Source organism: Akebia trifoliata, chromosome 6 (assembly GCF_017979445.1).
Source record: "Akebia trifoliata isolate Shusen 1 chromosome 6, ASM1797944v1, whole genome shotgun sequence".
NCBI classification, from domain to species: Eukaryota; Viridiplantae; Streptophyta; class Magnoliopsida; order Ranunculales; family Lardizabalaceae; genus Akebia; species Akebia trifoliata.
Genome location: NC_141380.1, coordinates 26,500,779 through 26,528,238, shown reverse-complemented (window position 1 = coordinate 26,528,238; position 27,460 = coordinate 26,500,779). Strand labels below are relative to the sequence as shown.

The 27,460-nt window shown below is 33.2% G+C and overlaps 1 protein-coding gene and 1 long non-coding RNA gene across 3 annotated transcripts; both read right to left on the bottom strand.

Moving 5' to 3' along the window:
- Positions 1 to 4,689: 4,689 nt before the first annotated feature.
- On the bottom strand, positions 4,690 to 11,581 carry LOC147400557 (dirigent protein 8-like). Its single transcript, XM_086444607.1, has 3 exons — positions 11,049 to 11,581; positions 5,469 to 5,550; positions 4,690 to 4,800 (listed from the first exon to the last, which is right to left on the bottom strand). Exons 1-3 carry the CDS (start codon positions 11,579 to 11,581, stop codon positions 4,690 to 4,692), a joined length of 726 nt encoding a protein of 241 aa, XP_086300733.1.
- Positions 11,582 to 20,308: 8,727 nt separating this feature from the next.
- On the bottom strand, positions 20,309 to 27,019 carry LOC147400556 (uncharacterized). 2 transcript variants are annotated; one of them, XR_015179407.1, is made up of 5 exons: positions 26,704 to 27,019; positions 24,566 to 24,685; positions 24,374 to 24,443; positions 21,052 to 21,123; positions 20,309 to 20,597 (listed from the first exon to the last, which is right to left on the bottom strand). It is a non-coding gene; the product is annotated as an uncharacterized LOC147400556 (long non-coding RNA). The 2 variants fall into 2 exon arrangements; XR_015179408.1 differs by lacking the exon at positions 26,704 to 27,019 and adding an exon at positions 26,624 to 26,640.
- Positions 27,020 to 27,460: the final 441 nt, after the last annotated feature.

Here is a 27,460-nt window from a genome sequence, read left to right as displayed (position 1 = left end):
TTCGAGTCTAACGAGACTCAAGTCGACGAAAACAGAAAAATTTAAGAAAAATCACAAAAATGACCAAAATGCCCCTTAATGTCCAACTTTGACTAGAGACCCTAATTCTTAGGAAAACATGAAAAAAAAAATCAAACTCAAATAAAAATCAAACTCAAATTAAAAATCAAATAATAAAAATTTAAAATTCTAGTCTAATAAAAATCAAACAGTTAAAATTTAAAATTCAAACACGAATCAAAATCAAAATTAAAAAGAAAATCCAATCGACCAACAAATCAAAATCAAAATTAAAATCCGATCGACCAACAAATCAAAATCAAAATAAAATTCAATCTACAACAAATTGAAATTAAAATCAAATTCCAACTGACCAATTAAATTGAAAGTGAAACTTAATCATAAATTCAAATCAATTGACAAAACAAAATATAAATCAAATGGCCGATTAAAACTCAAATTAAAAATTAAAATCAAATAAAAAATTTAAACCAATAAAATTCAAAACAAAATTAATCAATCAATAAAAACTCAAAAAATAAAAAAAATTTAATCGAAGTTAGAATCGACCAATCACAACTCATTAACAAGAGACTATTGTGGTATGAGTAGCATGGGATTGTTACTCCCAAACTCTAAAAGAAAGAAAGAAAGTACAAAAAGAAAGGTGTGAAAAAAAAATTCTTTTAGAAACTTGTTTCTATATAGAGGGGGTTCTCTTCTCCAACGAGGTCTCTCTTCTTTTTTTGGGCTGAAGGACCTCCGTTTTTCTTTAGCTCTCTGACTCTTTGGACGACTTCTTCTCCATCGATCTTCTTTTACAGAGACCTCTCTATCATTTCTACGATTGGCCGACTCCATTGCTACAACTTGCTACAACTGCATCGGTTGGGCCTTGATCTTCTGCAAGTCACCTCTCCCTCACCTCTTCTTCACGTTTTCTCCTTCAACAGCCCTCACTCTTCACGTTTTGACTACAGCAAAGCTCTCCTTCCCTTACTACATCTCCTAACAGCATTTCAAAGCAGCCACCTCGCTGCCTCTATCACCTTCAATAGCCCTCTTCATCTTCTCCATAGAACCTGCAACACAAGCCCATTACTGAACGCCTCATTCTTCCTCTCCATCGCAACAGCCCCAACAAGGACTCACAAGTCTTCGGTCGTACCAGAAGGAACCATCATGTCATTCTCGATTTAGTAGGTAAACAAATTTTTATTTATTTTTTATTATTTTCATCCTCGTGCTCTCTTACGTTTCTGACTCATTCTTCATGGCGCATTGTTATTGGTCTCTTTGTTTTATGTATGTTAAATTTCCCTCACATTGAAGGTTCATATTGATTTTGGCGTCATGATCATCATAGAATTAGTTACAAGATTTTTTTTTTTTTTTGATGCCACGTGGTATTTTGTTGTGTTTTGAATGATTCACAATAGGGGAGATGCATTGTTTCTATGTTTTGTTTGTTTTCTCATGTCAATAGGATTACGAAAACATTTTTTTATGAATTTTTTATTTTTCTTGTTTACTTGTGCACGTTAGTAGGATTAAAAAAAAATTTAGGCATTTCTTACGTTTACATATCAATAGGATTAGAAGGAGATTTTTTTCTATATTTTTGTTCATTCTTACATATTAATAGGATTAGAGAGTTTTTTTAGGTATTTTTGTGTTTTTATATTGATAGGTTAGGAGAATATTTTTATGCCTCCATCTCATTTATTTTTATTTGTTATTTTTTATTTTATTATTTGCATATTAGTAGGATTAGGGGATTTTTTTTATCATGATCATTATGCTCGAATTGGATTTACATGATTCATGATGATGTTCAAGCTCTTCGTATTATTTTAAGATTTTTCCATGTGATTAGTGCACTCTTTAACTTGACAAATATGCATATTATTGAATGACAGTTATTTGACAAAATCGAGAATTATGTATGCATGGTCGTTTGGTTAGTTTAAAGATTCGATAAATATGAAATTTTTCTTATGGATTTTTCTTTCAAATTTGAAAATTTTATGCAATAATATTTGTCAATCTCTAATTTGGTAAGTATGATAACCTGGATTCTTTGTTGTTTGGTAAATTTTCAATTTGGTGATTCTCAACAAATCCATAATCTTCTAATTTGAGACTTCACGTTCATATAATTCTTTTTTAGGAAATTATTTGTGAATCATTGGAAAATTTATATTTGAAAACATTTTAATATAAGATTGCATAATTTTTTATTTTGGGAGAACATATGTTCATAGATTTCTAATTTAGAAATTCATGGTTTAGTAATTTTCTAATTTAGAAGATTCTGCATTTTCATATTTAAAAGGTTCACATTCATGGAAATTTGGGAGTTTTTAATTCAGAAATTTACATTTTTTGAAACTTTCCATTTTAAACAATGTATCTTTTTAAATTTCTAATTTAGGAGTTCAGCATATATTTTCCAAATTCTAATTTAGGAAATTTCATATTCCTAATTTGAAAACTTTATGAGTCCTAATTTAGTAGTTTTTACTTTGGACAATTTGGAAAATATTTCATGTGAAGTTTTTTAATTGATTTTAGATCATGGGGCCAAAATTAAGGCTTTTTCAAATCTTTATATTTTGTGTGGAATTTGAGAAATCATGTAATGATTGAAGGATCTTAGCCAAAAGATTCATTTGGCAAACCCAACATAAATTGATGATGATGATTGGACCATAACCTTGACCATAGTCTTCCCCATTGACTATAAGTTAGTTTTGGATCGTAGTAGAGATCGATCATTTTGATCGGGCTGGTTCGATGCTAACACCTTCTGAAACTCATAACTTGACCCCTTACCCACCTCTCTAATCCGTGAATCAATCCATGTCTATTTAGAGTTATTTTTTGTTCATCTACCTAAACTAGGTGGCGACTCCCATTTCTCAAAAAATCTCCATTTACCAATCGGACCCTTTTAAACTATTTAGTAAAAAAGGGTCGAGGCAATTTCACCAAATCTAATATTGCGAAGTTCTAAAGCAAAAGATGGGTTAATGCTATCAAAATATTTCCATGCTTTAGAATCTGCAAGATGCCTCAAAATCTCATCCTTAATGCGACCATCATCATGCCATCTCATGGCAGAAATAGTTTTTTATGACATGAACAAACTTTGCAATCTTGATTTCAATGAAAAATGACACAAAATCTTGGCAGGGATTTTCTTTTGATCACCTAGCAAGTCATCTTTTTTCCATCTTGAAACTCCACAAATGTCATAAACATCTTTATTGTTAGCCTTCTTCCAGTACAACATGCAATCGTTAGGACATACACGAATTTTGTTGTAATTGCACTACAAAATTTTAAGTTTTTAGCGGGGGTCAAAAACCGTCGCCAATACTAAAAAAACCGCCGCTATTATTAATAGTGATGGCCACGTGTAACACCACTATATGTAGTGTAGGTAAAGGCCATATGGGGCCCTATAGTGATGGTCAAAAACCGCCACTAATTGATTGTATTACCATCGTAATAGGTATGAATGAGACCTATAGTGACAGTCATAAACCGCCACTAATTGAAATTATTATTATCACTATAGATATAAATGAGACACTATAGTGGCCGCCGCGAATTTATTTTTTACCGTAGTTATAATACGATTTTGAATGCCTATAGTGGCGGGAATGGCCGTCACTAATAAGAATTTTTTTTTATTTTAAAATTATTATTTTTATAATAGAAGTATAATGTGTATTTATAACTGTGGTATAGCTGAAAGCAAAAAAAAATGAATTGCACAAGTCCACAAGGGGATCAAAGAGCTTATTCAAGAGTGTAAATGCAACGCCAACTTAAATGATCATCTTTTCAGATCAACCATTCCGCTGTATGCTACAATCATTATATCAACACTTCATTGAGAACTTGGGTGATCCACATGAGATCCTATCCATTGTTTTGAGGATGAAATTCAATACACATGTGCTTTTGAAGGGAATGTCTCAACTTCATCATCCAATGTATACATATGAACTGACCTATAATCTAGCCGGACCTTCTCATTCTCCCAATATTTGCAGATCAAAGTGAATATCAGTTCCAGCCACAAATAAATAAAAAAAGGATTAAGAAGAGAAGCAATTGATACAAGTCAAATGAAATCAGTAATTAGTTGGTTTCACCACCATTGCATACAACACCTATTGAGGCACCAATGGTCTCTCAAGGTAAAAGCCTAACTGTTATCATTAAGACTTAAAACTGAGGCCTTTACATTTATTTAGCATCTAATGTTACTGTTGGAGAAACTAAAGAAGCAGTCTAGCAACATCATAGGAATCCACGTGGCATGTTAACGAGTGGGTCGGACTTTCTTAGAAGATCTCCTACTTAGGAAGTTGAAATACATCATAGAAGATCAACTATGAAAACATCAACCAAACAAGCCCTATTCACAACTAATAATCTTAGAAAACAAATTATGTAGAACATCAACAGATAGAGCTTTGCAGATTTGTTCATCGGAGAAACAGGGAGATAGGGAATTTCATATTATCAAATGTATTTAAATATTCAGATTATCAAAACTGCTTTAAAAGTGACTAGTCTAGTTTGTGGAAGCAGATTTGACTAAGCTAGAGTATTGAGTTGAAATGAACATAGAGATAATGAAACAAGTTTCGTTTTGGCCCAAGCAACGAAGTTCTAATCAAGGAACTCAACAAAGTCATATCCAAACCTAACGCCATGAGGAATATACAAACTCAACAGCACCTGTCCGATAGTGTCAAAGTGCTGGTTTGGAGGTGAATGGGTCTACAGTTATGAGAAGATTTAGAATAACATTTAGGTACATCTATCAAGATCTTAAGAATTATCTCCCATATTTAGCCTTTAATTTGCTTCTCATTTATGAACTTAAATCATAGATAATAGGCTTAAAAAGTATTCTAAATAGTTAGTTAGCCAAGTTCACTAAATAAACTCCTACCTATGTCGGAGTTCTGAAAGCATTCAAATCTCAGTCAAAAATTCAAATCTCAAAGACGTTCTAAATGTGGTGGTGATTTGTCATAATAAGGAATCCTATCTTTGAAAGTTATCGAAATGTACACTGCCTTACATTTCAAAGGATAAGACTACATATGATCGTATTTGCAAAATGAGATCATCAATCAAAATCAGATCTAGTCAATTTAAGTTTTGCTACTAGTCATGAAACCTCATGTATTAAATGAGCAAGAGTGATTGGTCAATGTAGAGAAAATTTTCGAGCAGTTAAAATATGCTTTAATCTATCCAAGATACATGAGGAATCTGTTTCAATCCCACTCTTGAGGATACATGATTACAGCAACTAGTTGGTACATTGGCTAGCATGCCTCATGACAAATAAAGAAGACAACATATGTTGGCATGTAATTGATGGATGATCCTTGTTGCGAACATTAGCAAATAAAAAATTAACTAGAAGTAGCTCATACCTCTATCAGCTTCTTCAAACAAATTGTAGCCCTCTCCAATGCTTCGACATCTTCATCTATCCCCAAATATTCGAATTGGAATCTGCAAGATGGAGAAATAAGTTATTCTGAATTCTGATATACAACCCTCTATTTTTTACCATCTGTAAACCATAATATGAATCATGTTTTATTCATAAATGTATACTAAAATGGAGAAACGAAGTGATCTACTCAAAAGTATTCATGAAAAATAAAATAGTGTTCCTAAAGGTTGATTAGATGACCAGTTCATTCTTCAACTACTGGTAGACCACCTAGAGCCAACTAGAAGTTTTCTAGAATGACAAACAACAGTCAAACAGAGGTAAAAGTTTCAAATGCACAACTTTACTATTTTCCAGTGATGATAAATTTTCAGATCACTTAATCAAGTGGCAGTGTTAATGTAAGGATTCCCATGCAAGACAGAGAGAGTAACTGAAACTTAATCACTAGAAGAAAAAGCCTCTCTTATAGATAAAATGACCAAATAAAGATGATTTTATTAAAGGAAAATAAGAAATTTGAAGGAGATGAGCAAAGTTCAATTAATTAAACAATGCATGAGGAATTGAGTTTTGTGAAAATAAAGAGTAGTGTTGCTATCAGCCCCAATCGACTGTTTAACTTAAGGTCCAGACTGTGGGATGGTTCTCGAGATAGACAACATTGGAGACATGAAAATCAGACCTTGGCACCATGATGATCAGGTGGTGTTGGGGTTGACGGTATCACATTCCTAACATAATTTTAACAAAAACACTTTCCTTACTAACTTAGTCAAGCTAGGCCTACTCTAATTTTAATACATAATTAGATAGAAAGTTTAGCTAACAAAATCTCTGATACAAAACATAGGAGCTAGAAATATAATAAATAAAATGGCAGCTGGTTATGAAGACTTTCTTTGATGAAAAAAAATCGGGAAAATGAAGAAGAACACACCAAGTTCTTAGCTGGAAAGTTAGGAATTAAAGTCCATTTCTTGGAGATCAAGAAACAAACTGTTCCACATAATTTGGAAAGGGTATATATGTTAGGCTATCTTTATCATATAAATTGCTAATTTTATTTTAGCTCATATTGGGTCTACTTCTACCTTGGTACCCCTGCTAATACATAACAAATTTGACTCTGAGAAATCTGTGGTAAATTTTATGAGTCCAACATTACATTAGACTTGGATTCGGGTTTGAATCTATACTTGATCAATTTTAGTGAAGCATTGCACCAAGTTGTACGTTGTCTCATATCTAAAGCTACGCGCATTTTGTCAATGATGTCATGATCACCATCGAAGAGTTATTACAAATATTTGGGGTCAGTCATTTTTTATAATAATGTCCAAAATAATAATATAACTGTAAATCAAATTTCTTTCTTGCATTCTCACATAAAAGAACAAGTCTTCAACTCAAATCAAGTGACACAAAACATGCTGAGAACAAAACTTACATTCAATAGCAGTGTTCTATCTTAAATTGACAATCTTGATTAGAGATTAACGTTGGAGTGCTAAAGTAGAATGTTAGTTTGGTGGTTTACAAACTAGCAGCTGCCACGTGTGACTAACGGTTAAGTTAGTTTTATGAGGTAGCTGAATTGATAGTTAGTTAGTTAGTTCCTTTTCTTGTTCATGATCGGTTAAGGACATGTTGTTTCTTTGTTGTACTCTCATTCCCTTGATCTATAAAAGGGTCTTATATGTATCATTGTGAGAATAGAATTCAAAGGAGATCTTTGAGTGTAAAAGGGTTTAGGGAAGTGAGGTTTTCTGACTGTGTTTAAGGGTTCTTGTTCTAAGAGTCCTATTTGGCTATTAAGAAGGTAAGTCGTGCACGTCGTTAAAGACTACGCGTGGACACAAAGAAATTCGATTTTCGTCGGAGATAAAATTTAGCAATTGGCCATAGACGATCTTAAACTTCGTTCAACCGTCGAATATAACTCAAAGTATACAATAATTTCATAGAAAATCCATGTGATCTTCGATAAATCAATTGTTTTATTATATTTATACATGTTTGAACGTATTGGATCATGTTTGCATGATTATTTTTTATTTATTTTAATTCATTTGATTTATTTAATGTATTTTATACATTTTATGAGTAGTATAAGGTTTGTATCGATTTTTGTCAAGTTTCGACGAAAAAATTAGCAATTCAAAAAAAAAAAATATAAATGTTGAGTTAGTTCAAATTTTTATTTGTGTTGCTTCTATATAGTATGTATACCCATTTTATACTTTTATTTCATTAAAAATATTGAAGTAATTTTCAATTACTATAAGTTTTTTAATGAAGTTAAGGTTTTACCTTCCATTTTGAAACGTTGGGAATGATTTTAAGATCCAAATCTCATCGTATCAAAATGTAACTTTTTTTTTTTTTTTAAAAGCATAAAATTCGACGTTTTCTCCCGATTTTCAAAACGTGATATCTTAAGCGTTCCTTTGAATTAAGTAATAAAAATTTTATGATGTTTCTCATGTTATCGAGGGCTTTTCAATTTCAACAACTTTGAAAAAATCATTTTTTTAACACTTAGTCAAATTTTCACAGATTTTCAGTTTTTACATCTTACGATTTCAATATGTTTTTCAAGCCTTTTTACTTAATCAAAACCATCGAATGGAATTGGTTGATGCTATATGAATTTCAAACAACTTTAAAGACGAAGTTACTTTGATAGATATATAGGAAGTTAGACGATTGATTGATTGATGGATGGGTAGAGAGAACGTATGTTCTTGATTGATTGTTGGGATAGTACCTCCAGTTTTACTTAGTGGCCATGTCACATAAAATATGATAGATAGATAAATGAGATAATTGATAGATGAAAATAACAGATGATTGTCATTGGAGAGCACTATCAGATCTTGTTTGTATTTTCGATACAAAAAAATTAGTATATAATATATAAAAAATAAACTATTTATTTTACCAGAAAAGATTCATAGAAAATCCATAAAAAGTGATGTGTTGTCGTATATCCAAAAGTGACAAGTTAATTTAAGATAGCACTAGATGTCATATGTTTTTTGGTAGTATGGGATACCTTAGAGCATATTATAGTTATGAGATCCAAAAACAAAATTTACTTATTTTTTAACAAACGTTGAATGTAAATGCGGTATAATGTAGAGATAGGCGGGGTTCACATGCATTGCCTCTTGATAGACTTCGATGTGAGGGATCTCTTGAGCTAGTTAGTGATGATTGTTAGTCTGTAGTGGTCAAACAGTTAACCTCACTTTTAGTTGAACTCAGTATTGGATTCTTGAGTAATGGACAGTTTGAACCGGATAAATGGTCATCCAACTGTAGTATGTTAGACCGACCACAAAATTAGATTATAACGATGAGATTCCATGTCGGATTGGAAATCTGGAATAACGAATTGTCATAGTCAAGGCGGTTATATCAACGTGTTCCTTTGCTCTCTTATCAACTACACCGTCGTGTTTTTATTATGTATATTTTCTTTATTTTGTGATGTTTGATAGATGTTTTTATTTAAAAGATAAATAGGTTACTTTAAATAATAGAAATGATAGATTGAAATTATTTTAACTGTTTACGAAATATGCTTAGACATTTATCGTATGTTACATTATGAAAAACTTGAATTATTTAACTGTTCAAATGATTACTCGTGCATGTATGACTCGCTATGAGAACGACGTTCATCCTACTGAGTAACATTCCCTCATTACTCACCATATCATTCCCCTTACAGATTATTCAGCTATTAAGGAATCGTTCTTTGAGGAGTTCTTTGATGAGGTCTTTGAAGAGGACCAGATCGATGTCTTGTCACCATCGTGTCTTTGAGGATTAGTAGAGGATCCTAGCGATTTTTGCTTGTAGATAAGAACTATATTATGAGATTGAGGATTTTAATGATATCAGTATTTGGTGGTTGTTTCCGTTTACTCTAGACTCTTATTTAGATGTTCGTCAAATGTTTGTTCTGTTGCGTATATTTTCTTTTCCATAAGTATTATTGCTTGTGAATGTTCTATCAGGTTGTGTGATTGGTTACCTTACTCCTCGATATTCTAACTGATGAATCATAGGGTTTCGTGTTGGGATTTCAAGGCGTGACAGGTGACGACTCCCAAATCCAAGTAGATGAGCTCAAACCTTCCCAAAAGGTTTCGAAGCTCACATATTAACAAATAGTGTAGGCACAACGTCAAAAAACCCATATTCGACAGCCTAAGGCTGTTGAATTTCATAAAATTCGATAGACCAAGGCATCAAATTTTTCACTATTTTTTTTTCTTTTTTAAATAGCGCAAAACCATCAAATTAATGGAGGATGGGAGAAATTTGACGGATCTAAGCCATCAAATCTGGAAGCATAAAATATTTCAATGCCCCTGAGCCGTCAAAATTTGGTTTCTAAAATTTTTTGGCCTTGGCTCGTCAAAATTTTCATTTTACATGTAGTATGGTATGTGTTGTCATTTGATTTAAAGGCTAGGGTATATTCATATTTAAAAAAATGAGGATTTGGGTCAACAATACTTAACCATCTCTCATTACAATTGTAAATATGTTGGAGTCCAACTAGCCTGACTAACAAACTCAAGCTTGTACCCTGACTAACACTTTTGGGCATGCCACGTGGGGAAGGGGATCTATTATAGCCAATTAGCATGTACTTATAGGGTAACTTAAATGAGTCATTTTGGAGTGACTTCCAAACTGACCTCAATTTACATTCTGTTGGTGTGCAGGTGTGCACAGAACCATAGATGCTTTTCATTCATATCTAAATGAAAAGCATGTGTGGTTGTGTACACACTTCCACATTTTCAAAGTGTGAATTGAGGTCAATTTTGAACCCAATTTAGCATTATTCAAAATTATAAATGTTCCAACGGCTTGAGAAAAAACACATATTTCTATGAAAAAATCGCAATAGCAAAGAAAACATAATTGCACAAAACACAAGGATTTACGTGGTTCGACAGTGTGCCTACACCCACGGAACAAAACAAGAACAATCACTATATTCTCTCTTAAGTTTTATAGTCCTAGAGATCTCTATTTATATAACCGAAAGTTATCAAAACAAGCAAAACTCCCCAAAATAAAAAACTCCTTTAGAAAATATTACACGATTGTCTGCAACTCTGCGTAGCGTAATAGAATACAAGGCATTTACACAACAATCTCACCAATGCAAGTGAGAGATTCAATACTTGGGATTCATTTGCATCCTAGTAATACATATCCTATTGTTACTTATCTCATGGATAATCCGAACCTTTGGATTACACACTTGCATGGTCAAGACCATATGTTTTCTAGTCATTTTCCATAAGAACAAACCCGAGGCAAAAGTAAAATCTTAAAAATATTTTATTAATGGAAGACAAATGAAACCATAAAACATATATATTAAACACAAGAAAGCATTTAAGCTCAAATTATTACAAATACATCAATAAAAACAAAGACAAAGACCCCCACCTCCTCGTAAAAAAAAAAAAAAGGGCATTAATAATGGTAGATGAAAACGTTAAACTCAGAAACTAGATACCTAGATATAGTATCAAAGAGCCGAGTTCTTGCCTGAACATACCCTTTAGCAAACCTAAAAACTCCAGTTCCTCCAACAATAGGAATCTCTTTTACTTTATCATCCTCTCTAATCCTCCCTAATATGCTTATTGTACTCCCATTATACTTCCCTTCAGTGAAAACAAAACTGGAGACAAGCAACAATACTATCTCACTTTGTGAAATTAAGGGATAGATCCCTTGACCTCTTCCAATGATCTTTGATGTTAACTCTGGTCCCACTGTTAATGGGTCATCCATCACCACCACCCCACCGAAGAATGTTTTTGATGTAGTGTTGGTAATTTTGACAGTTGAGGTGTTGGGACCATTAACAATGTTATGGTAGTAGAAGTGAAGGTGAGTTAATTTCTTGTGTTTAAATCCATTCTCACTTGGATCTAAGGATCGAGAGAAGTGGGCGAGTGGTTTTCCATCCGTCACAACGTTACTGGAGATGAAGAAGGCGAAGACAATGAAGAAGAAGATGTGTTTGGGAAAATTTCGCGCCATGGTGGGATATGCGATGGTCTTTAAGGTGCTATAACAATGGGGTGGATGTTTGATTTTTATTTTCTACAACTATATATAGATGAAGATATGCTTTGTTTATTATTTGTTGACCTTTTACTTTTATTAAAGAAGGCATATTATACTTTTCTCTATATCTATACTCTATCTACGTAAAAAGGCTCTTACAGCTCAATTTTTTATTTTTTCATTTACCAACACTTCTACAGCACGTAAAAGAATTTTTTTAGTTTTTATTTTCACGTCCCCCAATTTTTTAGCATTGTTCTTTAAGATATAGACTCAACATCCGAATTGTCGACTTTTACTCATATAAGATAATATAAGATATAAGATATATGATATATGGTATACTTTTATTATTATGATCTTGACACAACCGGTTGTACCTTTCATGCATGACTTAATAAATTTTATTATTATTATTATTATTATTATTATTATTATTATTACTTTGCTTGATCTGGTTAGTGATTAGCTTAAGAAAGGATTCAAGAGGTTTGAACCTAAAACCTTGGGAACAACCTCCACAAGGTCTAATTAATTTTAGATCAATGAAGGAGTGATCTCAGTGGGGGACACACAAGAGACATCTTGACGTGGTGGTACATGCATGCCCATGATTCGTTTTCTCCTAGATACGAGTAAGATGCATTTATAGACATGCGCGCGCCACCACGCCAAAGTGTCCCCCACTGAGGTCTCTCTAGCACAACTCCTAATTTTTTTTGCTAACTGAGTGTTCGGGCCAGCTTGCACGCACCACGACTAATCTCAGGAAGACTACCACAACAACCCACCGCCATGGTCCCCCAGTTAAATCATGAGAAAAATCCAAGGGGGGAATCGAACCCGTGACGTGCGCCTAACCCACACTTCACGTGCTCGCCCTTATTATTACACAAACTTTTAGGAGCTTCTTAGAAAATATTTTAATTGATGAAAAATTAGCAATAAGCCATCGTCTTCAACTAATAGTTAAAAACCACACCCTTCAATTATTTTTTCAAAATCATTTTTTAGAGTAGATGTCAAATGTCTGAGTAAGAACATGATGGTTTTTTTTTCCCCTTAAAATAGGAGTCCAAAGTCCCTGTTAAATTATTCCTCAAATTGCTTGTTAAAGAAGAACTTTAGATATCAGTTAGTACAAAAAATAGTGTCGATTAAGTTTTTACACGAACATCTATTCTCTTTTATATAGTAGTGTTCCAATCTTGAAAACTCAAGAATAAAATTAAAATTCCTAAAGAAATAGAAGATGGATGAAATTCTGGGTAGAAAAATTAAAGTGTGTCTACAAAGGATTAGGAGCATGCTTTAAAAACTTGTCTTGACGTTTCGTCTCGTCCATGAACAAGATCGAGTCGTCTTGGACAAGTTCTCATTCAACAATGAGAAAAATGAACTGTGGTTTTAAATCACATTCGATACATTTGACTAATCTATCCATCTCATTGGTGGATGATGTTGAGACGTCTTGGACGAGCAGTCTCGATTTTGGATGATATTTAAAATCATGTTTAGGAGAGGTTGGAAATAATGGATTAAAGATGAGGTTGAATGGATTAAAATTAATTTACAATAAAAGTTGAAGATGATTGAATTTGAGATCTGAATGAGACCTATAGATTTATGGTGGTCTCAGATCAGCCCATTGAAAGCCCTTTCACAAGACACTCACGTAGTCTTTCTCAATCATATAAGTATTATCTCTTAAATTCTTTTTAAACCTTAAATTTTTAACTTTCTTACGAACACCCTCTTTACGAAATCATTATCTATGAATGAAAATATACCCTTCATTTCCAAACGGTTGTTTACAAAATTAACCAGTGTCGATGGACATTAAATGTCCAACACTTTTAAAATATTGTTTTTTAATGTCTAACACCATTAGAACGTTATTTTTATTTTTAAAATACTAAAAGAATATTGAGGGTTTTGTATCGATTCTATTATTATTCTTTTGTAATTTATATGATTATATATAAATAGTACTTCTGTTATTCAAAAGTAACAGTTTCGTAAAGAGAGAAGTGGTAATAAAATTGAAAAAGTAAGATTTGGAAAATATTGCTTCAATTTTATGAGAGAATGTGTAACTGTTACTTGTATTTTGACTTGAATGCTCAACTATTTGAGACAATTCATGAGTTGAGTCGATGAGTTGGTTCCATCAAGTTGTTTTGCACAAATCCCAATCCTTTATCAAGTTTCTTGTTAGTAATCTCCCATTCAATTCTCAAAAAATTCATGAATTTTTTGTTTTTCTCAATGAAAATATTATTCATCGGATTTCTAAATTATTATGAATAATTCACGTACCTTAAGTTAAAAAGAGAGTAAAACACATTTTTTAATGAATTTTTAATAATCTTGATAAAAAAAACAGACTATTATAACTTGTTATATGTTGTTAAGTGTAAACTTGCAAACTGTAAATCTGAAAATATTCATTAACTATTAAGATAGAATAATGAATATCGTACAACCTTCCACGTTCTAATAAATGTGATAAGGCTTGTTGACCTTTTTATTTTTATTTTTATCGGTGGTTTTGTCAATGTTTTAATTAACAAAAAACTAGCAAAAAGCCCTTGTCTTTAGCTTATAGTTAAAAATCGAACCCTTCAATTATTTTCTCAAATCATATTTTAGAATAGATGTTAAACGTCTTAATTAAAAGATGATGGTTTTTTCTTTTTTTTTTTTTGTAAAACATGTGTCTAAATTCCCCGCTAAATTTTTTGTGTTAAAGAAAAACTTTAATTATCACCTAATACAAAAAACAGTATCAATTACGCTTTTACACAAAGATCTATTCGCTTTTATGTTGTAGTGCTCTAATTTTGAAGAATCAACAATAAGATAAGATTCTTAGAGAAATAGAAAACAGATAAAATTTTGGGTAGAAAAATCAAAGCATCTATGTTGTCTACTATAGAGATATAGGGCAGCTTGAAAATGCTGGATTGAAGATGAGTTAGAATTGATTAAAATTAATTTACCATAAAAGTTGAAGACACTACAAAAATACAATCCTTTAGTGACATTTTTTGCAGTAGTCAAAATAGGCGCCATTGTACACTACAGGAAAATAAATTTTTAACTTATATGTTGTTTGTTAAAAAAAGAAAAAAAAAAAATAACGACATATTTTTTGCGGCGGCCCAAATAGGCACCACCATACACTACAACAAAAATTTTGTAACAAAAAAAATAAATAAAAGCCGAAGCTGCAATCGTCTCCGACATTTCCACTATCTTTGTCTTCGAGACTTCTCCCATATCTCTCTCCTTTTTAAGCTACGAAGTTGCAATTGTCTTTGAGACTTCTTCCAACTCTCTCTCCTCCTTAAACTGCTAAGCAGCGATCTCAAGCTCTCTTCCAAGTTCGAAGTTGCGAAGTTGCGATCGTCTTCTTCGAGACTTACTCAAGGTGTCTTGGAGGCTTCCACCATCTCCCTCTCTCTCTGACTTTGAGGGTTCCATAGGATTTTTCATACTTCAGATCTCATAGATTGTGAGTTTTTTCATTTTTCCTCGTGTTTCCCGAGATAATCATCAAATTTGGTTTCTTTATTGTTTCAGATCTCATAGATTGTGAGTTTTTTCATTTTTCTTGAGCAAATCTGGTTTTAAAACATCGATTGTGGGTTTTTTTTTTTTTTCTGGTTTTATTATTTGGAAGCATCAATCGTCCTTGTCATCCATAGTTTTTCGGATTTCAATTTTGCGTATTCAATTAGAGGTTGAAGGTTTAAAATCCTGGTGAGTCACTCTTTGGTTCGAAGCATCAATCCTAGGATTTTCAATTTTAGCTAAATCCATAAAACTTAAATTACTGATTATATAGGTTAGTATACAACATTGAGATTAGGATACTTCAGCTCTAATCTCAACCTTATTTTGGATGGAATTAGATTGCAGGTGAATTTATCATTTAATTTCAGTTTAAAAGACTTAGATTTAGAGTATCACTTTATTTATTTTTAGAATTAAATCCTAATTTCGATTTAATCATTTGTTTTAGCAGTCCCGATACTTGTTTACCCTCTCTCGTTTTCATTTGAGTCTTCTGTGAATATCCCCAATTGGACTAACCAAGTAATTTCTTGTTTGAATTCTTATATTTTCTGTAAATTTTCTCCAAATAACTTTTTTTTTCTATTTTTATTGATTTTCATGGAGTGGTTAATATATATTTGTCCTTAATGAGTTTAATCATATGGAATCGTGATTTATGGCATTGGATTGGTATGTCTTTGATGAAAAGGTTATTAGAGAGAACAAGTTAAGTGATGTTAGTATTTAGTGTGAACTTGGCTAACTAACAATTATTATGTAGAGAAAAAAATCTGTTGTTTCAATTTTAACGTGACATTTGTATTTTAAAACAACTTTCTTATAATTTCATAACAAAACTCATATTTGATAACTTAATCCATATTTGTTCTCCCTAGATAAATGCATGTTTTTTTTTATGTTTTTTTTTTCCATTTAAATAGTATTATTTGTTTGTTATTTATTTTGCTCAATAGTGATCTTCGAACTATTTTTAAGGATCAAATAGTGATTCTAGAGCTATTTAGTTTAGATATATAGTTTGAGTCTCCCATGTGTCAAAGTATATTGAAGTAATGCATTTGGAACTTCTTTCCCTTAGCTATTTGCCTATAGTTACCTCATGGATATGAGTTGGATCAATAAGTCAAGGCTTAGTCAGGAATACAATGAAAGAGTGAAAAGTTTCATTGAGTTTGCAATTACTCACGGAGCAACTATCAACAGGATGTTGAAATGCCCATGTCCCAACAGCAACAACGTGTTTTATATGGATCAAGAAACAATATACAATCATATGACATGTGATGATTTTGATAAAAATTATACTAAATGGTGGTTTCATGGAGAAGGCTTATCACAATCATCATTCGATGCGCATGTAATGGATATTGAACATGATGTGAGGGGTGAAAAAATGGGACATTTATTGCATGATTTGTTTGGTATGCACAACACAACTAGTGATATAAGCCTTTTGACATAGGCAACAAGGAGTGGTAAGAATGTAGATGCTAAGAAATTATTCAAGCTAGTAAAGATGCTGAGTAAGAATGGTACCCAGGGTGTAGGAAACACATCAAGTCATTCATTGTGAAATTATTTCACATAAAATGCCTAGCTGGATGGAGTAATAAATCATTTATCATGTTACTTGATTTGTTGAGAGATGTATTCTCGAAGGGTTCGACATTGCCTGATAATTTCACTAAAACTAAGAAAATTATTATAGATTTAGGGCACAACACTACAAAATGCAAGCTTTTAGCGACACATTTTTCACGACGGCCAAACTAGCGCCACTATTGAATACGTTTTTATGATAAAGGGAATTAAAAATTAAAACCTGCGCGCGAAAACTTACAGATTTTCGTAAAAACACTCTCTCCCTATCGACGAAATTTCGTGAATATACTCTCTCTCTCTCTCTCTCTCTCTCTTCTGTAACAATCTCTTCTCATCTCCTTTACAGTTAGGGTTTTGATTTAATGGCGGAAACTCCCCTTCTAATAGGTCTCTCTCTCTCTCTCTCTCTCTCTCTCTCTCTCTCTCTCTCTCTCTCTCGATATCTTAATGTTGAAAAACAATGGTAGATTTTCACATTCTCTGAAGTTTGGAGAATCCTAATCGCAGATTTCGTAGCTCTCTGAGTTCGGCCGAACGAGGTATGATTCCTATAACAAGATTTTTAGGGTTTCTTTCTCCCATCGAATTCAATGGATTTAAGGTTTAGAATTAACTTTTTGTCCTTCATCTATGTACGATACTTGGGGAAGATTTTCAACAGAGATTGCTTGAATCTGAGCAAAATTTGCTGGTTTTAGAGATCCAGATAAACAAGATTACTCAATTAGTAGGTACAATCCTGAAACTCCAGATTTTGTATAATTAATTTGAGAGTTTTTTTTTTTTTTTTCGATTATGAGGGCTTTTAGCATTTGTGACTCGATGTTTCTTGATTTGTAGTTTTAAATCACCCAAATATTACTTCATTTCACCCAAATATTCTCATTCTGTAAGCAAATTGTTTGTTTTGTTACTTCATTTCAAATTTTGTTTCATTTGTTCATATAGGATTTGTTCTAAACTAGTGTTTCTTCATATATCTATGAGCAGGAAATTTCTTCCCTTGCTGTGTCCTTGTTATTGTGCTGTAAAGTCAGTGTTACCAATCAAAAAAACAATTTATTTACTTTTGTGGACAATAGGTAAGGTTCGACTTTCTTGTTAGAGCTTTATCTCTAATGTCATCTACTCGTGCATTGTTTTGATCTTTAAAGGAGAAATGGCCTTCTGGTCGGCACTATAGATTAAATGGGTCCAATATTGATTGTTACAAGTAATGTTTAATTATAGTTTATTTTATATAGTGGATGAATTATGGGTCACATGATGCATATCGGGGACCTAATGAAGTCAGGGTGCCATGGCGTATCCATATTTAGTGTTTTAATACATAGTGTCACCCCATGTTATGCTTTAGCTCTGTGTGTTAAAGAATTACTTGGCTTATGCACACCAAGCAGCCTGTAGCGAAGAACACCGTCCATGAGGTTTGCGATACAACCAAATCCTCCCATACGAACTATCTGAGAGAAGGTAGAGCTTTTATATCCATGCCTTAAAGGTGGTTGAAGAACAATAGCAATTGCTATTCTATGAGCCCATTCTGTCCAGGACAAAGCTCAATCCAGTATTTACAATATGATATTTCAAAATTGTAACAGTAAAACAGAGAAATCACTAATACTAATACTTATAAGGGCCAAGAGAATGATGGGGAGAAGGAAGAACAACCATTATGTGGAAGTTAAATGTAGCATTAGAGCCAGTGTGGCAAGAATTGAGTGACTGTATAAGCATAACTGAGATTGTAGATGAGACAGATGAATATGTTGATGTGCATAAAAGGTGTGGTTTGTTCCCTGGTGTCAGCATTCAAAGATCATTCGACACAATGATGATGGATCTTTTGATGCTGAGCTGAAGCTTGGTTTCAAATTCTTGGTTGAAAGTTACGTCTCTGATGTAGAATTGAGCAAACCAAAATCCATAAAGGTAATTTATCTTGTCTTAATTCCAGGAGAAGTTGTTATGGCCCTTATTCTTCCATTAATTGTTGTTTCTCTTTTGATTTGTTATTGTTGTCTCCCTTTCAGACAATTGCATCGGAAAGTGGTCTTTTCAACCATTTGATTAATATTTGGGAGTTTAATCCAGGACCTGCTCCCGGAACTTGTGACCTTTATTTCTTGGTGGACTTCAATTTTCAGTCACCACTATACCCGCATGTATTATATACTTTAGCTGTTAAGATTCTTTCTTATTTCTTCTCAGTTCTCTAGACTGAGAAATCATAGACAATTCACTGGCTAACCCTGTTTATATAATGGTTTGACTATGTTAAGATTAATTCAATAATATAATTGTAAATCAAATTTCTTTCTTGCATTCTCACATAAAAGAACAAGTCTTCAATTCAAATCAAGTCACAAAACATGTTGAGAACAGAACTTACATTCAATAGCAGTGTTCTATCTTAAATTGACAATCTAGATTACAGATTAACGTTGGAGTGCTAAAGTAGAATGTTAGTTTGGTGGTTTACAAACTAGCAGCTGCCACGTGTGACTAACGGTTAAGTTCGTTTTATGAGGTAGCTGAATTGATAGTTAGTTAGTTAGTTCCTTTCTTGTTCTTGATCGGTTAAGGATATGTTGTTTCTTTGTTGTATTCTCATTCCCTTGATCTATAAAAGGGTCTTATATGTATCATTGTGAGAATAGAATTCATAGGAGATCTTTGGGTGTAAAAAGGGTTTAGGGAAGTGAGGTTTTCTGACTATGTTTCAAGGTTCTTGTTCTAAGAGTCCTGTTTGGCCATTAAGAAAGCCTATAACAGCGAAGAGAGAAGAGAATTGTACTGCTTGAGGGTGTATTACTTTGGTTCTTGATAGTGGATTGTTGGTGTCCCGAGGACGTAGGATTCCAGTTATGGATCCGAACCTCGTAAAACCTTGCTGTGTTGTATGTTTTTGTCTTATTTTCTTGTGTGGTTCTGTTTGAGATTGAATTCTCACGTGTGGTTTTAATCCAACATAAAACATAATACAAGAATATTTCATATAGGGTATACTACAAAGAGGAAGAGACACTGAAAAAAGGACCCTTGTCAATTTATCTCCACATAATTCCTATAGTCTAGAAGTTAATTAGATCAATATGAAAAGTGTTTCGGTTTCTTTTTTCTATAGTTAAAGAATCTTTTTTCGGATCACTACAATGGGGATTTAATTTATTCCGTTGTGGGGCTGTCCTTGAGACATTAGTGATCGAAGTTGTCGTTGAATGGTGAGAAAATACATCCATCAACATATAATAGAACAGATCATAAGAAAAGATATGAAGATTGACTAAGAATATAACTATAGTTGGAGAATTATGTTGTTGTTGTGGCTGACCATGTCACTCAAGATCTAGAATATTAGACGATTCTTGAGATAGACAACACATGACACGTGAGAACCATCTAATGGTCTAGACCTTGGCACGACGACCTGGCTTTTGGGGTTGAAGATAAACTACAGCAACCAACAACCATTCTATATGAAGAAATGTTTCATAAATAATGTAGATGCTAGCATTCAATCAAGAAAACAAATAATAATTGTGAAACTACAAGGAGATCTTACATTGTTGCATCTGTCATCAAGAAATTCATTGATGGCTATGGCATTTTGCCCATACATCATAGGAAAAACATAGTAGCCCCAAACCATCCATGGTTGAAGATCATCTGCAAACATAGATAGAAATAACTAAGCAGCAGATGCTGCATCCATTCCCCCTTCACATTTCTGCTGGGCTTGCTCAGCCATGAATTGCAATTGTCTTGCTTCCTAGTGTTCTTGACTTTCCATCCGTTCCTACTCCTGAAGCAAGGCAACATTGATGAAAGAACAAAGTGAACATTAGTTGTATTAAAGTTCAACATGGATCGGGTTAAAGTAGACGAGATGCTAATCAAGAACTGATTTGGAGATTCCAATAAAATCTAAAAATTAAATTTATTCTCTTAGACAAGACTTTCCTTTAATATATAAGTGTCAAGTCTTTACCGCAAGCATATAAACAGACAATACCTTGCTACAACATAGAGGCTAACATAAAGCCTGTAAACCATCTTGTATCACCCAAAATGAGTCAATGCAACCTAAGGCACTGGTATGCGATTAGATACAAAAACTTTTACAGCCTAAAAACCCACTACAAGTTGCACTAACTCGCTTCCTTTTAAGAAAATGTGCACGATGTCATATAATATACAAATTTGTTATAAAAAAAAATGGTCATATCATGAGCACAAACAATTGAAGGATGCCTAACCAGAGATATGATGGAGACCATTGCTTCCACCTTCAGTATCTGACAACTCCAAACTTTTCAAGCGCAGAAGACCTGAGTTTCAGAAACCAAAACAGGAACTAGATCAGAAATGTGGAGGAACCCGTTTATTATGTTTTTAAAATCTGTTTTTTGTATAACTACAGAAATATGGTCAATCAACGAGATTCTGATAATAAAAAAATGTCTGGAATCAGAATCTAATAATATGAACCAAATGCGTTTTCCTCCTATATCAATTTCACACAAAAATTTATAAAGCTGCTATTGGTACCCCAATTTTAACTTATTAAACAAAAAGGTAAAGGGAGATAGATAGGGTCTCCTTGCCTAAAGGTCCCTTTTCCCCTCAAAGTTGCCATTGAGGCTGCCATTAATAACAATAGAAAACATACATAGGGGAAGAGATACAAAGCATGACCCTGCTAACAAAAACTAGAGGGAACCCCATGAATTTCAAACAAACTTCAAATTATCTTGGATGGTAACAAACTAGAGGAAAGGCTGACCAATATGCAGCTCAAAGAGCAAGGGACTTTTATCTTGGATGGTAACAACCTCAACCTCAACATTATCATTTTTTTTGTTTGTTTCACTAAGCAAGGTTTGTAGGTTCGGGAACCCCATTGAGTCACTCACAATGGTTTTTCTAACAGATCTCGGTATCTCCTCTACTGAATAGAACACTTGTGTCAGACTAAGATTCGATGCATGATTGCCTAGTCTCATGCTCAACTATCTAATTTTATAGATGGGATGCTATATGTTGGCTAGAGGGGCTAATTAGTAGTCTTTTTGGTTCTCCTTTTACTGTGATGTTCACCTCGATCATCTTTATTTTTTTCAGTTAATAAACTTTATACCTTGCAAAAAAAAAGGGGGGGGGGGGGGGTCTGCCCAATGAAGACGAATCCATGTCGAAAACTACATTTTGGCCATCCAATTTGCAAACTTCAAAACCTCCACGAGGGCTTTGAATTTTTCATCATTGTTAGTTGCCTTTCCAAAGAAGAAAGTCGTAGCCTATAGAATGTGACCCTGAGAATTTCTAGCAATACATTACCCACCTGCAATAAATGCAGCTTCCATCTGATATAGCCTGTCCCATTCAAGTTTTCTAAATTTAATGTATTAGATACGGATAAATCTATGCCTTTGTTAGATAGTTCATAATCAAAACTACAATTTAAAAGGCCAAAGTATCTCAATACTCCATAGTTTGTTAAGCAATCGAATGCAAGCTCTACTTTTGGATGTAATGTATCAGAATAATCTACAGTTAGAAATAAGGTGGAACATAAGGGCAGTGTGCAGCCAATGGAATAGCTACACATGGCACATATGCAGTAGGTGGCACTGAGGATCATACAACTAGTTATTCCTGTAGCCCAAACTTGAACCATTATATCCTTTCAGCAAAATAAGGAAGTTATAACAGGCCAATCAGAAAAGTTTATGAATCATGTATTGGGTGACTCAATTCTACACTTAAGGGATCTCTTATGTGCACTTTCAAATGATCAGTCTTTCTAATGAGGGACCTCCAATGATGGGTCTCACAGCTGCATGTGCACTTATTTATGGCGATGCTGTTGGTAGACTACGATCAACAATTCACTAGACATATACCAAGCTACATGAAACAAATGCTGTGCTAAGGAAGCACTTTACGTTGCTGTTTTCTGGGTGAATTTCGTGTACAATCAGAGACCATTAGATGATACCTAGTTATGTCCATCCCATGAGAATTGAATTAATCTTAACATAGTCAAACCATTATATAAACAGGGTTAGCCACGTGAATTGTCTATGATTTCTCAGTCTAGACAACTGAGAAGAAATAAGAAAGAATCTTAACAGCTAAAGTATATAATACCTCCCGGTATAGTGGTGATTGAAATTAGAAGTCCACCAAGAAATAAAGGTCACAAGTTTCGGGAGCAGGTCCTGGATTAAACTCCCAAATATTAATCAAATGGTTGAAAAGACTACTTTCTGATGCAGTTGTTTGAAAGTGAGATAGCAATAACAAATCAAAAGAGAAACAACAATTAATGGAAGAACAAGGGCCATAACAACTTCTCCTGGAATTAAGAAAAGATAAATTACCTATATGGATTTTGGTTTGTTTAATTCTACATCAGAGACGTAACTTTCAACCAAGAATTTGAAACCAAGCTTCAGCTCAGCATCAAAAGATCCATCATCATTGTGTCAAATGATCTTTGAATGCTGACACCAGGGAACAAACCACACCTTTTATGCACATCAACATATTCATCTGTCTCATCTACAATCTCAATTTTGCTTACACAGTCACTCAATTCTTGCCACACTGGCTCTAATGCTACATTCCACATAATGGTTTGTTCTTCCTTCTCCCCATCATTCTCTTGGCCCTTATAAGTATTAGTATTAGTGATTTCTCTGTTTTACTGTTACAATTTTGAAATATCATATTGTAAATACTGGATTGAGCTTGCCCTGGACATAATGGGCTCATAGAATAGCAATTGCTATTGTTCTTCAACCACCTTTAAGACATGGATATAAAAGCTCTACCTTCTCTCAGATAGTTCGTATGGGAGGATTTGGTTGTATCGCAAACCTCATGGACAGTGTTCTTCGCTACAGGCTGCTTGGTGTGCATAGGCCAAGTACCTTAACATGCGGAGCTAAAGCATAACATGGGGTGACACTATGTATTAAAACACTAAATATGGATACGCCATGGCACCCTGACTTCATTAGGTCCTCGATATGCATCATGTGACCCCTAAGTTATACACTATATAAAATAAACTATAATTAAACATTACTTGTAACCATCAATATTGGGCCTATTTAATCTATAGTGCCAACCAGAAGGCCATTTCTCCTTAAAAGATCAAAACAATGCACGAGTAGATGACATTAGAGAAAAAGCTCTAACAAGAAAGTCGAACCTTACCTATTGTCCACAAAACTAAATAAATTGTTTTTCTAATTGGTAACACTGACTTTACAGTACAATAACAAGGACACAGCAAGGGAAGAAATTTTCTGCTCATAGATATATGAAGAAACACTAGTTTAGAACAAATCCTGTATGAACAAATGAAACAAAATTTGAAATGTAGTAACAAAACAAAAAATTTGCTTACAGAATGAGAATATTTGGGTGAAATGAAGTAATATTTGGGTGATTTAAAACTACAAATCAAGAAACATAGAGTCACAAATGCTAAAAGCCCTCATAATCGAAAAAAAAAAAAAAAAAAACTCTCAAATCAATTATACAGAATCTGGAGTTTCAGGATTATACCTACTAATTGAGTAATCTTGTTTATCTGGATCTCTAAAACCAGCAAATTTTGCTCAGATTCATGCAATCTCTGTTGAAAATCTCCCCCAAGTATTGTACATAGATGAAGGACAAAAACTTAATTCTAAACCATAAATCCATCGAATTCAATGGGAGAAAGAAACCCTAATAGTCTTGTTATAGGAATCATACCTCGTTCGGCCGAGCTCAAAGAGCTACGAAATCTGCAATTTGGATTCTCCAAACTTTAGAGAATGTGAAAATCTACCATTGTTTTTCAACATTAAGATATCCAGAGAGAGAGAGAGAGACCTGTTAGAAAGGGAGTTTCTGCCATTAATTCAAAACCCTAACTGTAAAGGAGATGAGAAGAGATTGTTACACAGAGAAAGAGAGAGAGAGAGAGAGAGAGTATATTCACAAATTTCGTCGATAGGGAGGAGTGTTTTTACGAAAATCCGTTAGTTTTCGCGCGCAGGTATTAATTTTTATTACCCTTTATCATAAAAACGTATTCAATAGTAGCGCTAGTATGGCCGTCATGAAAAATGTGTCGCTAAAAGCTTGCATTTTGTAGTGTTGTGCCCTAAATCTATAATAATTTTCTTAGTTTTAGTGAAATTATCAGGCAATGTCGAACCCTTCGAGAATACCTCTCTCAACAAATCAAGTAACATGATAAACGACTCATTACTCCATCCAGCTAGGCATTTTATGTGAAATAATTTCACAATGAACGACTTGATGTGTTTCCTACACCCTGGGTACAATTCTTACTCAGCATCCTTTACTAGCTTGAATAATTTCTTAGCATCTACATTCTTACCACTCCTTGTTGCCTATGTCAAAAGGCTTATATCACTAGTTGTGTTGTGCATACCAAACAAATCATGCAATAAATGTCCCATTTTTTCACCCCTCACATCATGTTCAATATCCATTACATGCGCATCGAATGATGATTGTGATAAGCCTTCTCCATGAAACCACCATTTAGTATAATTTTTATCAAAATCATCACATGTCAGATGATTGTATATTGTTTCTTGATCCATATAAAACACGTTGTTGCTGTTGGGACATGGGCATTTCAACATCCTGTTGATAGTTGCTCCGTGAGTAATTGCAAACTCAATGAAACTTTTCACTCTTTCATTGTATTCCTGACTAAGCCTTGACTTATTGATCCAACTCATATCCATGAGGTAACTATAGGCAAATAGCTAAGGGAAAGAAGTTCCAAATGCATTACTTCAATATACTTTGACACATGGGAGACTCAAACTATATATCTAAACTAAATAGCTCTAGAATCACTATTTGATCCTTAAAAATAGTTCGAAGATAACTATTGAGCAAAATAAATAACAAACAAATAATATTATTTAAATGGGAAAAAAAAACATAAAAAAAAACATGCATTAAGTTATCAAATATGAGTTTTGTTATGAAATTATAAGAAAATTGTTTTAAAATACAAATGTCACTTTAAAATTGAAACAACAGATTTTTTTTCTCTACATAATAATTGTTAGTTAGCCAAGTTCACACTAAATACTAACATCACTTAACTTGTTCTCTGTAATAACCTTTTCATCAAAGACATACCAATCCAATGCCATAAATCACGATTCCATACGATTAAACTCATTAAGGACAAATATATATTAACCACTCCATGAAAATCAATAAAAATAGAAAAAAAAAAGTTATTTGGAGAAAATTTACAGAAAATATAAGAATTCAAACAAGAAATTACTTGGTTAGTCTAATTGGGGATATTCACAGAAGACTCAAATGAAAACGAGAGAGGGGTAAACAAGTATCGGGACTGCTAAAACAAATGATTAAATCGAAATTAGGATTTAATTCTAAAAATAAAATAAAGTGATACTCTAAATCTAAGTCTTTTAAATTGAAATTAAATGATAAATTCACCTGCAATCTAATTCCATCCAAAATAAGGTTGAGATTAGAGCTGAAGTATCCTAATCTCAATGTTGTATACTAACCTATATAATCAGTAATTTAAGTTTTATGGATTTAGCTAAAATTGAAAATCCTAGGATTGATGCTTCGAACTAAAGAGAGACTCACCAGGATTTTAAACCTTCAACCTCTAATTGAATACGCAAAATTGAAATCCAAAAACTATGGATGACAAGGACGATTTGCTCAAAAAAAAAAAAAAAAAAACCCACAATCGATGTTTTAAAACCAGATTTGCTCAAGAAAAATGAAAAAACTCACAATCTATGAGATCTGAAACAATAAAGAAACCAAAATTGATGATTATCTCGGGAAATACGAGGAAAAATGAAAAAACTCACAATCTATGAGATCTGAAGTATGAAAAATCCTTTGGAACCCTCAAAGTCAGAGAGAGAGGGAGATGGTGGAAGCCTCCAAGACACCTTGATTAAGTCTCGAAGAAGACGATCGCAACTTCGCAACTTGGAAGAGAGCTCGAGATCGCTGCTTAGCAGTTTAAAGAGGAGAAAGAGATGGAAGAAGTCTCAAAGACAGTCGCAACTTCGTAGCTTAAAAGGGAGAGAGATATGGGAGAAGTCTTGAAGATAGAGATAGTGGAAATGTCGGAGACGATTGCAGCTTAGGCTTTTTTTTTTTTTTTTGTTACAAAATTTTTGTTGTAGTGTATGGTGGTGCCTATTTGGGCCGCCGCGAAAAATATGTCGTTATTTTTTTTTTCTTTTTTTAACAAACAACATATAAGTTAAAAATTCATTTTCCTGTAGTGTACAATGGCGCCTATTTTGACTGCCGCAAAAAATGTCACTAAAAGCTTGTATTTTTGTAGTGTCTTCAACTTTTATGGTAAATTAATTTTAATCAATTCTAATTCATCTTCAATCCATCATTTTCAACCTGACCTATATCTCTATAGTAGACAACATAGATGCTTTGATTTTTCTACCCAAAATTTTGTCTATTTTCTATTTCTCTAAGAATCTTATCTTATTGTTGATTCTTCAAAATTAGAGCACTACTACATAAAAGCGAATAGATCTTTGTGTAAAAGCGTAATTGATACTATTTTTTTGTATTAGGCGATAATTAAAGTTTTTC

What these genes read in the sequence shown, in the direction of transcription:
- LOC147400557 (XM_086444607.1), bottom strand. Translation starts at nt 11,581, where the DNA reads ATGGCGCGAAATTTTCCCAAACACATCTTCTTCTTCATTGTCTTCGCC. An exon ending in CTCTTTGATACTATATCTAG is followed by an intron (nt 5,551 to 11,048) that starts GTATCTAGTTTC and finishes TCCATCTTGCAG; the next exon opens with ATTCCAATTCGAATATTTGG. An exon ending in GTTTGAAGAAGCTGATAGAG is followed by an intron (nt 4,801 to 5,468) that starts GTATGAGCTACT and finishes TCATAACTGTAG; the next exon opens with ACCCATTCACCTCCAAACCA.